Source organism: Acomys russatus, chromosome 10 (genome assembly GCF_903995435.1).
Source record: "Acomys russatus chromosome 10, mAcoRus1.1, whole genome shotgun sequence".
Lineage (NCBI taxonomy): Eukaryota > Metazoa > Chordata > Mammalia > Rodentia > Muridae > Acomys > Acomys russatus.
In genome coordinates, this window is record NC_067146.1 from 37674957 (window position 1) to 37689772 (window position 14816).

General features: G+C 40.9%; 1 protein-coding gene across 6 annotated transcripts in view; it reads right to left on the bottom strand.

Annotated features, from left to right (window-relative positions):
* Positions 1 to 14816, bottom strand: part of Cdk14 (cyclin dependent kinase 14) — a 539697-nt gene that overhangs the window by 284542 nt on the left and 240339 nt on the right. For all 6 annotated transcript variants that reach the window (XM_051152013.1, XM_051152018.1, XM_051152014.1 and 3 more), the window contains one exon: positions 13192 to 13286. In XM_051152013.1, coding sequence (XP_051007970.1) covers positions 13192 to 13286 — 95 coding nt within the window. The remainder of the gene's footprint in view (positions 1 to 13191; positions 13287 to 14816) is intronic.

A 14816-nucleotide genomic window follows, 5' to 3' on the forward strand; every position in this document is an offset into this window, starting at 1 on the left:
TTTTATTGTATGTTTAGAAAAAACAGAATCAGGTTTTTTAACGTAGAAAGTTCCAGGAAAAGAGCTCTGTTTTCCTAAAGAACCTAAAACTTAAGGACTATAATCTCCATGCAAGTGTGACCAAAGCATCACCCCAAAGACATGATTGACATCTGGAGTAGCAAGTACACACCTTTACCACAGTGACTGATGCACACGAATCTAAAATGCTATGTGGCCTGAGCTACATGTTCATCAAATATAAGAAATAACAACTTTTAAGAAAGAAAACTTAGGCATTGACACATGCCTATAATCCCAACTCTTGAGAGATGGAGGCACAAGGATCAGGAGTTGAAAAACAACCTGTACTACAAGAGACTCTGTGGCAACACACACACATAGGCACACACACACACACACACACACACACACACACACACACACACACACATCAACATATGCACATGCACACACATATGCACATGCACACACAAGTGCATGAACATACACATGTGCACACATGCACAAATCCACCCATGTGAACACAAATACATACACACGCAAATGGATGCACATACGCACACCCAAGCATGAGTATGCATGCAACACACACATAAACCCATGCATACATGCACATACATGCACAGTAAACACGATGAAAGAAGTAGATACTAAAATGATACATATTTGTCAAGTTGCTGTGAACATTTGAGGTATGTTATCTCCACTCTACTTTGTATGCTATGAAGCAATGTGCACATCCCCACTTAGAATTTGTTAATGATGCTTTCTCTAATCACTTACTGACCTAATCAACCTTAATTCAAAGGTAATTGGAATTATTGATTATCTTCATCCTGATCTTGGGCACATTCATCAAATGACAAATTTCACATTTACAAGTTAAGCTTTCTCAAATTCTTTACACCCATCATTTTTGATAGTTTTATTCTACTTAATGTGTCACTTTCCTTCTCCTCATCCCTACTAACATGCACAGTCATGCAAGCTTGCTATTTTCATAAGAAATATGATAGCATTTCTGGCAAGGAAAAGAAAATTAAAACTGCCTTTCTTTCCCAAGAAACCCTCTTTTTTAGTATAGCTCATCTTTCCTGTGATTTCACAAGTACTAAATGTCTGTGGTTTCAATGATAAAATGATCAAATAAAGTGAGAAATTAAAATGAAAACAAAACAAATCCACAGAGGCCAGAATGTATTCAAACAAAATGGCCTGAAATACAGTAGAATATACATATAGCTGTTGCAGATGATCAGGCAATTGTTTACAGCAAGTTAAAGATCAGACTCGCCTCCATCTTGGACCATGTAACTCAAAATCCTAAGTTGTGCCTGGGGGCATGTGATGAGGATGGCAACCACATGAGATGATACTGCAGTGAGAAGTGTAACACAAGCTAAAAAAGACAAGACTTTCCAATCCCAACATCCAGCAAGAGAATGAACACCACGCTGAAAATGACTGAAAGAAACTACAATGCCTTATTAGATGAGAAAAGTCACCAGGGAAAAGGGGAGAATAGAAGTTAATTGGCTTTGTTCTACCAATTAGAGAAAGCAGGGAGTTCATAAAGAGCTCTGATTGGAAGCTAGCTTGATTCCTTCCCATTTCTTCAATTCCTCCTTTTGGTTCAGAACCCTTGCATCTCACTCTGCCTGCACAGTCAGTCAGCCACAATGCCTACATCTGTTCTTCCACATTTGGTACTCGCTACTGAATGACAGTTTTCCTGTTCAGAATATGTAATCACTATCTTAACTCGTTCTCCATATATAAAATAAAAAACATCCTTAAAATCTTTTATAAAGGAAAGTCTTTGAGTCAAAGCCAGGGATTCAGCTTTTTTTTTTTTTTTTTTTTTTTTTAACCAAGTTGCAAAACTGCCATAGTCCCACCACACATGTAGAAATGTGGCTACACTTTAAACTCAAATGGCTTGTGGAGCTACATTACCTAGCGTCAGTTCACAGGACTTCCTAAGGACAGGCACAGAACCACACTCACACATTTTGTTAATTTGGGTGTGGTTTTGCTGCTGTTTGTTTAGAGGCTCTCGCTATGTGGTACAGACTGGCCTTGTATCCATCATCTTTTTGCATCGCCCTCCAGAGTGCTGGCATCACAATTGTGTACCATCATGCTGGGGTAAGGAATGTGCATTTGCAACTCTAGACTCAAAAGAGAAGGGCCTATCCAGATGGTCCGTTTATGCCACAGGATAAATGAATTCGTTAATGATCAAGTGAACGGCCATAACAATTTTGGTTTGTTTAAAAAAAAAAAAAAATGGTGCCAAATGAGACAAATTTATGTAACAGTAGTGAAACTTGGGCCTCTGCTATCTAACTTGGGGAAGCCTGAATTAACATTGAAGCCAGCCTGCTTTGTGAACACTGATGGGCAGAGGAATTGTCCATCACGACACAGACTCAAACATGATGGACTACAACTACTGTAATGAACCTGGTTTTCTTTTCTCTCTTTTTTGGGTATGAAAACAACCTCATTTTATTTGTAGATCTGATAACAATTCTGGGGAAGTTGAAAGAAAATCAAGCCACAGGTGTAATAAATAAAAGCACGAAATTAGCAGGGCATGGCGGCACACTCCTGTCACCCCATTGCCTAGGAGATCAGGGTCAGAAACTCAAGGGAAACAACAAAACAAAACAAACAACAACAAAAACATGAAGTTAATACAACTCACAAGACCCAGGAACAAGTCTTGAAATCTGAAAGCTCACATTTTTAAAAGCTATTGTTTGATGCCATCATCTGTTAGGCTATGCTGACATGTGAACCTGGTTTTCTCTATCAGCATGTGTACTCCAGGGTTCCAGTGTGGGCCATGACTTCCATGTAATAAGACACCTAAATAACATATTTCAGCACAGCAGTGCACACTGCGCAGGTTAGGATGTAGTTCCACTCACCCTGTTGAATGAACGCAGGTAGTGATAAAGTACTTACCCTCTAAGACGCCGGTTTAAGTTACTAGTAACAGAGCACAGGAATATTCTCCCCCAAATAAGATGAAGCCAGCCTCCTGGTTCCCCCACACCCGACCTCCATCTCCTCTTTAGAGCATACCACATTGCTCTCCTCCCCATACAGCTTCTCATCACTTACTGCTGCCAACTTGCCATCTTATTAGTCAACCTGTGCCAGTGCCGCTTTGCTCCGGTTCCTGTCAACACACACACAACCTACACTAGCTACTGTCTGCTGTCACATCCCGGTGCCAGCTCACAGTGGAGCAACAGAATTACCCATCTTGTTCTACACGAATCGCTTGGAAGTTAACACGCTTGCATGCCTCTTTCTATATTTAGCTAAACTGCCCTTTAAAAAAAAATACTCAAGGGCACTGTTTGACACAGAACTTACCTTGAAGGCTGGACTCATGATTTTACCAGACTGTTTTCTGACACTCGATTACATCATTGTAATTGTTAATGAAGGGCCCTACCTAGGGCAGGCACAGACTAGCTGGGCACATCATTGCCACTTTTTTATCTGAATCACTAACTCAAACACAAGGAGAATGATGTCAACAATAGCCCCCTCCAGTACTCCCCTCCATCGTGTCAGTTCGTCAGTCAATAGGTTTGGGAAAAGCTGTTGAAGCAGGAATAAAGACAAAGGCACAGCAATCTCCCAAGCAGACTTCATGGCCACTCTGTTTGTAAAGCTCTAATTAGAGTTGTTGGGACAGCGGTCAATCAAATCCTGGAACAACCAAATAAGAGCACGGTTTATTACCTAATGAGAATGCAGATAGTCATGACTTAATGTTGAAGTTTAGTTTTGAATTCTGCCAACAGTCTGCACCATGCTGTAGGTATTTATTCTAAGTCACCTTTTAAAACCTAGACTCACGTCTCCAATCTACAATGTAGCTAATTTCTCAAAGTTCATAAAGGGAGGATCTGTGAGTGTGTCACCTACAGTTCACCTCACATTCTTATCTATACCCGGGCAATACAGTTAGTGATTGGTTATGGGATGCTTCAGGGGACCAAGGAAAGCATGTTCCACGTTGAAATGCATACTGTGTGCTAGGAAAACTGCTGCTGTGATTTGAGAATTAATTAATTAGTTAATTTTAAGATAGGGTTAATTAATTAGTTTTGAGTTGTTGACTGGCTGGAACGCATGGAGAGCTCTGCCTATGTCTCCTGATAGCTAAAATTAAAAACATGGAATACTACTCAGCTATTAAAAACAAGTAAATCTTGAAATATGCAATGGAACTAGAAATGATCATCCTGAGTGAGTTAACCCAGACCCAGAAAGATACACATGGTATACACTCACTTATAATTGGATACTAGCCCAACAGAGACACCCTCTAAGAGTCTTCACTCGGCGAGGGATTGGAACAGATGCTAGGACTAGTTACTGGGACTCCAGGTGAGAGAGATATGGGAGAACAGGGAGATAGAAGGACCCAGAGGGTCTAGGAATCCCACAAGGAGACTGGCGGATCTGGACCCAGGGGGCCTGCACAAACTACTGTACCAACCAAGGACAATGCATACAGTAAACCTAGATGCCCCCATTCAGATCTAGCCAATAGACAGTGTGTTCTCCACAGTTGTGTGGAGAGCAGGGAGTAACTCTGACATGAACTCTGGTGCGCCCTATTTGACCACTTCCCCCTTGGTGGGGAGGCCTGGTGGCACTCAGAGGAAGGGGAAGCAGGCTATCCAAATGAGACCTGATAGGCTGTGGTCATATGGTGGGGTAGGAGGTCCCTTTCTGTCACCGACCTAGGGGAGGGGAATAGGGAGAAAGAGGGAGGGAGGTTGGAATGGGAATATACATGTGAGGGGATAACAACTGGGATGTAACCTGAATAAATTATTATTTTTTTTTTTAAAAGCATGTACCACTAAGATCAGCCTGATCTGTGAATCTTGATAAGAAACAGGACCTGTCTCCCAGTACAAAACTGGATACACACTATTTTGGGGTCCTGTGTAGTCAAAAGATGACATATGACTTCATTTCAGCCAACTAAACAGAAACCATTCTGGCTTGTCATAGGACAGGAGCAACCCAAAGAAGCAATGAAGCTACAGAAGTTATTTTGATGTTTTGACAGCATTTACAAACAGTGACATCTATTAATGCAGGGAAGCCATACAAGGCAGGAAGCAGTGATGCCTGTTTTTAACACTTCTGATGGCAGCAGGTGCTCAGGGCACAGTTCCTTGCCATGATTCTTGCTCTGGTTCTGGCTGGCCAGCATCACATGATCTTTCTTATTCTCTTTCTGTTTAAAATTTTTTAAAATTATCCAGGTGTGGTAGCACATGTCTTTAATCCCAACACTCAGGAGGCAGAGGCAGGTGGATCGCTATGAGTTCGAGGCCAGCCTGATCTACAGAGTCCAGGACAGTCAAGGCTACACAGAGAAACCCTGTCTCAAAAAACAAACAAACAAACAAACAAACAAAAAACCAAAAAGGCCCTAAAGCAAATAAAAACAAAAATAAATACATTTTAAATTTTTATTTATTTATTTATTCACATTATATCCTGGGCATAGTTCCATCCTTCCTCACCTCCCAGCCCCACACTCCCTCCCTCTCCCCCATCCTCTTCCTCTATTACTTAAAAAAGGGGAGCCCCACTCCCAATCTGTCCCAGCTTATCAAGTTGCATCAGGACTGAGTGTGTCCTCCTCTTCCCCTGTGGCCTGGCAAGGCAATCCCGCATGGGGGAAGTGATCAAAAAGCTGGCAACGGAGTCTACATCAGAGACAGCCCCCACTCCCCTTACCAGAGGACCCCAGATGCCCTTCAGCTGTATCTTTGTAGGGAGCCTAGGTCCAATCCATGCATAGTTCTTGGTTGGCACTTCTGTCTCAGAAGGCACCTCTGGGCCCTGGTTAGTTGGCTCTGTTGGTCTTCTTGTGGAGGTCTTGTCATCTCTAGGTCCTTTTTTCCTTCCCCCCACTTTCTTACAAGACTCTCTACATATCGCATGGTCCAATGTTGAGCTGTGAGTCTCAGCATCTGTTTCGAAGCACTGCTGGGTGGAACCACTCAGAGGACAACTCTGCTATGCTCCTGTAACAAGCATAGCAGAGTATCTTTAATAGTGGCAGGGGTTGGCACTCTCCCATGGAGTGGGGTCTCGGGTTGGTCCAGGCATTGGTTGCACATTCCCTCAGTCTCTGCTCTATCTTTATCCCTGCACATCTTGTAGGCAGGGTGAGTTTGGGGTCTAAGTTTTTGTGGATGAGTTGGTGTTCCCCTCCTTCTACTAGGAGACTTGTCTAGTGGGCAGGCAGAAGCATCTCTGTGACAAGCTGGAGACCTAAGTCAGGGTAGGCTCCTCGGAAGATATGAGGGGGATTCTAGCAGAGACTCCTAGTAGCAGGGGCCATAGAGATCTTTGTTATTTTTACAGTCTAATCAGCAGGGCTGTCAGCCACAGTCCCTCCTACAAAGTTTTCCTGACTAGATCAGCCAGGGAGAGTTTCTGGTTTCCAGTAGGGAGCTCTGACTGGCGCATTCATTCTGAACAGAGAGATTCTGTCATTGCTCGGACACAACTCTGTATCTGTAGCCACACACAATTGTCAGAAGCTGCTCAAACTGCTCACATATCCAATTTGTTCTGTTTTCTACTTAAAAGAAAATTGACTTTGGTAGGAATAAAAGAGTGTATATGTAGGAAATATAGTTGGAAAGTATATCAACTAGGTAGACAAATGAAAAATATCTTAAATATGAGTTAAAGTGATACAATTGTTGTCTCCGCTCACACTCTGTCTGTCTTTGTCTGTCTGTCTCTTTCTGTCTGTGTCTGTGTCTACGTCTATGTCTTTGTCTGTCTGTATGTCTGTCTGTCTCTCTCTCTCTCTCTCTCTTTCTCTCTCTCTCTCTGTGTGTGTGTGTGTGTGTGTGTGTGTGTGTGTGTGTGTGTGTGTGTACACAAAAACATTTAATGAGATCTTTAATGTGCCAGATAGTCTGGCACGCACTAGAGAGGTAGTCACTGCCCTTGTAAAATTTGGCTCATTTAGAAACCAGGCAAGTTTCCTACATGGATGGGCCCTCAGCACTGTGACCAATAATATAGGGAATATCCCAGTATTCACTCATAGATCTCTATTCTGTACTCTACATTAATATATAATGGAGCCCTAGTTAGTGACTACTGCATGAAGAACTAAGCCAAGACTTAGGATGTTAAAGCAAAACCCATCATAGTCTCACAAATTAATTGGACAACATTTTGGGGGGTATTTCATAAAATTTGCAGAACTGTGAGAACACGTTGTGTCATTTTTGGTGATCTTTCAATCATATTGTATGATTTTTGGTCACATTGTCTTTCTCTCATTCAAACTATCTTATATTTTAAGTTTTATAATATGTTCCATATTAATTTGGATTGTTTTAATAGGTTAGAGCATAGTAGGAGAAATAAAATGACTGCACTTATCCCTATTATGACTATTTATAAATTTCTTGGTTTACCGTCTTTCATTGACAGATTTATGAGCAATAGTTCATATACTAGCATTTGCATATAATCCACAAACACATTTTGGGGGCTCAGGACACACTTATACATAGCCATGTTGGCACTGCCACAATCAAGGTAACAAAGGTAACAGGCATGGCCATCTCCTATATCCTTGTATCCCTGTGCTTGTATTTATTCATGTTTCTGGTGGCAAGAATAATTTAGGTAATATCTGGTCTCCTAACAAACTGTACATGCAAAATATTGTATTGATAACTTTAAAGCCACCATGCAGTACATTAATCTCTAAAATACATATATCTTATAAAAATGGAAATTTTGTCATGTCTGGTAAACTCATTCAATTTTGTGAGATACTTAGTTAGCTAGTTTATGTTAGGGTCTTATTAAGTGGCCCTAGCTGTCCTAGAACTCTCTGTGTAGATTGTGTGATTTTTTTTTCAGAGAAGATATTTGCTATTTATTGTTTTAAGTTTTGTTTTGCTTTTATTTTTATTTTTATTTTTATTTTTTTTATTAATTTATTCTTGTTACATCTAAATGGTCATCCCATCCCTTGTATCTTCCCATTCTTCCCTCCCTCCCATTTTCCCCTTATTCCCCTCCCCTATGACTGTTCCTGAGAGGGATTACCTCCCCCAATATATGCTCATAGAGTATCAAGTCTCTTCTTGGTAACCTGCTGTCCTTCCTCTGAGTGCCTCCAGGTCACCACCAAACCAAATAACCCAATTGAGAAATGGGGCTTGGAACTAAATAGAGAATTCTCAACAGAGGAATATCAAATGGCTGAGAAACACTTAAAGAAATGCTCAACCTCCTTAGTCATCAGGGAAATGCAAATCAAAACAACTCTGAGATTCCATCTTACACCCATCAGAATGGCTAAGATCAAAAATTCAAGCGACACCACATGCTGGCGAGGATGTGGGGAGAGAGGAACACTCCTTCATTGCTGGTGGGGATGCAAACTAGATTGTGTGATTTCAAACTGATTGATCCCTGCCTGCCTCTGCTTCCTGAGTGTTGAGATTAGAAGCATGCCTGGCTTTTACTTCTTTTTGTACATCATTATTAAATATGCAATGAAAAATGATGCTCCAGATTTCTTGCTCTTTTGCAATTTAAAGCAAAAGACAATTGTTATGAAGTTAATGGCAAAACACATTTATATAATCATGTTTACTATTGATAGTCTTATTTCCACTTATGGAATATGTGTTACATTTTTCATCATTCTGTTAAAGACAGTGATGTGGCATTCATTTGTCTCTGACAAAAACAAAGAAGCATAGAAACTAATTGCTTCAGCTTTCTGTTTAAGTAGAGGGACATTTTTTTTGTTAGCACTGTCAAGACTAAATGTGTTCTGGAGTCAGTGTTTCAAAGTGCTATCATATTTCTCTTTCAAGCCTTAACCCCATACGTGAGGTACAGGGAGCTATCCCAGTATCTTAGACCATTACAGAAGCGGCTTCCTTTTCAAGCCTCTGAGCCTTTCCCTGGTCAAAGGTGCCCCTTTACTTCTCTCTTCTGAAGGCAGCATGGAAGCCTGCTTCTCAAAGGCCCACGTGCTCTGCCACTGAAACATGAGCCACCTAGGGAGCCCACAGGTCCCAGCTTTGAAGCCTTAGGTCATTCATTCTACCTGCATCTGTGAACTTGGGTAAGAAGCCCAGTTTCAGGGTGCTTCAGAGACTTTTCATGGTACTTGAGAGGATCAGCAAAGTTCTATTATCCACTAAATTGCTGTGCTAATTGCCTTCCAAGTCATTTCCATGAGTTCTTCCCCCCCCCCATATCACTAAAATTTCATCCCTTGTTTCATTATTCTGGCCCTCAGAAGGCTTTAAGAAAACTAAAATGTCTTTTGTGGGGATAATATCAAAGAGCTAGAAACCAAGTTCTCTGTCAAAGAAAAGGGTAGAAATAGACTATACTGTACGAGCACTGCGATAAATAAGAAACCTTTGCATAGTGAGGTTTATACGTGTACCTCAGAAAGCCACTAAAAACGTAATTCTAATGTAAAAGCAAAGGGACAATAATGTCTAAAAAATTGTCAAACTGTCTTGCTTTCCCTTTATATCTAGGATTTTAATGAGCGTGGTGTACTGAATATTTTCCTATATTGCTTACATTCCTACATTCTTTCAAAAAAGTTTTTAACTTGCTTTCTTACGGTATTTTGTTTGTTTATTTTGGTGGTAGTAGAAATTGATTCCAAGGTCTTTTACAACTTAGGCATGAGCTTGTGGTGGTCCGAATGCTAAACAGCCCACATAGGCTCATGTATTTGAATAGTTGGACCCAGCTATGGCACGGACTGGGGAGGTTATGGAAAACTGTGGCTTTGCTGGCGGAAATACTTCAGTGTCAGTGGGCTCTGAGAGTCTGTGGCCTCACTGAAAGTCCAATTTGTCTTTAGCTTTGTCCTCGCAGTTCAAGAGATGAGCGTGGAGCTTCCTGGCTCTAACCTCCATGCCTGTTGCTTGCTGACATGCCTCCCCAGCTAAAAGTGTCATTCTAATGTGAAAGCAAAGATACAACAGTGTCTCAAAATTTGTCTTGTCTCAGCCCAGGATAGACTCACCCCTCCTGGAATCATAAATCGAAATCAACCCTTCTTTAACTGCTTTTGGTTATGGATGCTAGCACAGCAACAGTAGAGGAAGGCATGCAGCCCTCTGTCACGGAATGGTATTTCTCTGCACCATTCCCACTGGAGGATGGGTTTTGCTAATTTGACCGAGCCAGCCTTTAATTTGCTCTCAAGCTCAGGCAAGCCTTATGCTTTGACTCTTCTGTACTGGTCTCTGGAGTGGCTGGGAATAATGGTATGTGCCACCAGGCCCATCGAGAAGTACTATTAGTGACAAGGAGCAACAAAATTAATAATATTTAGGAAGTAAGTTCCATATTATTAACTTTAAAATATGGAAATATCACTATAAAGCTTGAGAATGTTTGAGACTTGATATCAGAGCATACTAAAGAACAAAGCCACATGTTTATATGTGCATATATACACAGATGTATATAAATGTGCACACACATATTTAACTACACACCAGGGGACTATATAGGGAAATAGTATAGAAACTTGCTGTGTGAAAACAAGTCTCCTTTCCCAGCTCTGACCAATGCTTATTCCTGAGTACAACCATAAAGATGAGCAGGAGATATGTTCCAATCAAAATTACAAAGCAAGATGGGCCTGAAAGGGTGCCCAACCTATGACTTAGGTTTCTACTTTTAAAGTGGTAGAAATCATAGCTTTATGCAACAGTATGGGAGAACATTGAAAATTTAATAATGAGCTCAGCATGGTGGTACATGCTTGTAATCACAAGACTTGGGAGACTGAAGCAGAGGAATCTCAGGTTCGAGACCAGCTTAGGCTCGATGGGAAGACCTTATTTTCAAGCTCAAAAAAGACAAAAGTGTGAATGCTCAACCTCAGCACAGTACCAGCAGAAACCAACAAGCCAGACTTGCTGTTTTTCAGTGCTGTGGTCCATACTCCCGTAACATTCCCGTTTTTATCCTTCTTTCATCATGCCAAACCTACACCACTCTCTGTCTTCCTACGTTACACTCCATAGTCATAGTCGATCTATTCCTCAAGGCATTTCACACTTCAGGCTTACTGTCACTTGCTGGGGATATGAAACATGCAAGAAAAGTATGTTTCTGCTGGACATGTTGAGAGCAGTCTATCTACTGGAGTAGGGAGGAATCTTCATTCTTAAGGTATCAGCATCAAAATTAGAAAGAGTAAGAATTTGGGTATCACTGTGCAAAAACCTCTAGACAGTCTTCAGGGAAACGATCTTCATATCGAGAAACTGACATAAAATCAGGCTAACGTTGCTCAGGGGAGACACCTTTCTACGGAAACTGGCAAAATCCTTGAAACCCTGACCTCAGAGGTTCACTGGAACACCATGTGCTAAGATGTAGCACCAAGGGCTTCAGCAAAGAGAGAGCACACAGAGACACAGACTAATGAGAGGAGGGCAAGAAAGTAAGGAGAGTGGGGGAAATAAAGGAGAAAGGAGGAACAAAGAGGAGGCAGGGTAGTCAGAAACCGTGGCCACGCTCCTCACGCAGGATGCTGTGAGTGCCTGCTGTGTGGTTGACTAAGAAGACCTTCAACATCTAGGTCCACTAGCACAGGGACCAGGGAAATTTTCACAAAGAAAAATGAAGATCAGTCTTAATCAGCAACTATCACAGAGGCAGTGGATTGCTATCCTTTTTTCTGACAACACCATAGAACAAAAAGCCATCAAACGATATTCCATTTCATATCTGTATTGGGTTTTGGCTCCATGAATGCATTGCATTTTCTTTTAAGATTGAAGATATTTTCACATTATAGTTGCTAGTTTCTCTTTTAGATCTGTTAGTTTAGGTGTTCTGAACCTAGTTTTTTTTCCTCTTCTTCTAGTTTAATTACTCTATTTGAGGGAGGGAACAAATACATTCTTAAACACCCATCCTGTAAAAGGATTGTGGAAGGTACTGAGTATAGATAGAAAAATGTAGATTATTTTATTAAAATATGTAAATCAGACATACCAGAAAACATGAATGGAAAATTCCAAGCTTAAGTCAGCTCAATACATTATTGACTCCAGATCATTGAGGAAACAAAAGAAATTATATTTGCATTGATGTGTGAATCTGCTTCCATTCTTGGTGGCATGTAATATATGCAACTTGCTAGCTTTAGCCTCATTACCATATTATGTATCTATCATTTATATGTAAATAGATAAGATGAATGGCTTCTTCATGAGACAACAAAATTCAAGTGATAAACAGACAGAGGCAGACATGAACAAGACATAAATGCTTCAAATATTCATTCTTTTAGACTTTCAAAGAAAATGGGAATTATTTAAATTTTTTTTTAAAAACCTAGTGTGGTAATTATAAAAACACAATCTTAGTAGAGTCAAAAATACTGGTGTCTATTCTTCTCAATAAAAAGTCTGTACCGATGTCATTTGTATCTTATAAATTACATGTTCTCAGATCCATCTGTGAAAACTGGGATGCTAATTATCATGGTTACGTTTCATGATTCCACAGTTAAATGCTGAGACGGTGCTACACAAACACCATATGTTTTACTGAGGGAAATGGAGGAAGATTAATTACCAGTTGAAGATCAGGTCTTCCAGCAGTGACACCCTCAACACAAGAAGATTGTTACATGGCAATGCTATACAAATTGGAAGCTGTAGTTAAAAGCTGAAATAACCGAGGAGGAAAACCTTGAAACCTAAATTATAAGTGTCAGGGTACCCACTCCACCCCCTGCTGTCCCCCGAAATCTACCTAAGGATGTTTTTGTGAAACCAAGTAAAAAACCCCAAGGAAAAGCATTTGTGTGTTCTCTGAATTCCTTTGATAGTGATCATTCTTTTTGATATGCCTACAAACCACAGTGTAAACATACAAATAACAAACAGGCCATAAATAAATCATATGTCTAACAAGATGCCTACTCAAAAAATCCTTCACAGGGCCATTATTTTACGCAAACTTATGTCACATGTACGCAGGAAAACCACTTATTTTCAGTATGGCGATTTAAAAATCACCTCCGTATCACTGTAAGGATTTCATTCACGTTTAACTGGCCTGAGCACTTCTCATCTCACTCACCACATATTCAAAGACAAGTGTCAGCGTTTCCTTCGTGTGGATGATGTCATGAAGCAACACGATGTTGGCATGTTTCAGTCCTTTCAACAGAGAAGCTGTACAGGGGACAGAGAGACAGTTTATCATTAGTTGCCACCAACCAGCATGTTTCATTACCCGTTTGGTCATTGGCAGATGGCTGATATCTGTTTCCCATGCTCTCAGCTAATAACAATTCAGAAAAATGGGTAGAAGAACAAGGTTTTCATTTGGATAAAGCGCTCCAACCACTTCAGCAGTCCCTGGGTAGGTTCCACGGAGTTCAGAGTACATGCTTGTCGCGGCTTCAGACCTTTCAAATGAAGAAAGTTAAAATGCACTTGTGTGGGAGAGTGTATGTGTATGCACATGGCACAGTACAAGTGCACACTCTGCAGGAATTGGTTCTCTCCTTCTCTCCTTCTACCATGTAGCTTCGGGGATAGAACTCAGGTCATTGGACTTGGCAGCATGTGCCTCTACCCACTGGGCCATCTCACTCCCCTCGATTCTTTTAACATTTTGGAGTTTGTTTTAATGAGGATTATTTACTATCAAATATCATTTAGCTTAGCATATGTTCCATGTTCATGTATTATAATGCTTGGTGGATTGTGCTGTAAATATCAATTAGACCATATTGCTTCATAATATAATCGAGTTCTTCTAAACCCTTGATGACTTTCTGAGTAGAATAATAGTTTTTCCACTTACTGAGACTGCAGTGTTAATGTCCCCATCTACAATTATGGCTTAATCAAAGTATCTTTTGAGTTATCTAGGGTTCTTGTATTTTATTTAAGTTTCTACATTTATTTATTTGCTTTGTGTGTTTATGTTGTAATTAACTTTGGCTGTCAAAATTACGGATCCCACAGTTATCTTAAGGAGTCTTGAATAGGGCATTGCCTGGATCGGAGTGGACTGTGGGCATGGCCGTGGGGCATTTTCTTGATTGGTAACTGATGAAAGAGACCCCAGCCTACCATCAGGGGTAGCATTCCCAGGCAGTTGTTCCTGGGCTCAATAAGGAAGGCAGCTGAACAGAAGGCAGGAAGAAGCAAGTAGGCAGCATTTCTCCACGATTTTGTCTTCGAGTTCCTGCCTTGCTGGAGTTTCTGTTCTGATTTCCATCTGCTATGGATTATTACACAGAAGATGTAAATAGCCCTTTCCCATACAAGGTGCTTTTGAGCATAGTGTTTATCACAGCAAGCTAATGTGCATGCACATGTACACCCGTGTGTGTGTGTGTGTGTGTGTGTGTGTGTGTGTGTGTGTGTGTGTGTGTGTGTGTGTGTAGGTCAGGGTCAGTCTCTCTTTCCACCATGTGGCTCCCAGGTGCTGACCTCAGGGTACCAGGTTTTCATCTAACCCACCATCTCGGCAGCTCTGCTTCTTTGGGTCATCAAAGTGCTGGCGGTCACTGTGCACACCTTTATCATGCTTTGTTCTTTATCAGTTAAGCCTTTTATGAGTGCACACTGCTTTGCTACTGGATCTATTCACTCTGCCCTTAACCTAGTCTGGCCTGTGCAGCGTGAATGGGATTGCTTACATGGTGGATCTCTTATGATCCTTTTTCTTTTATCTTACCAATATTGCCA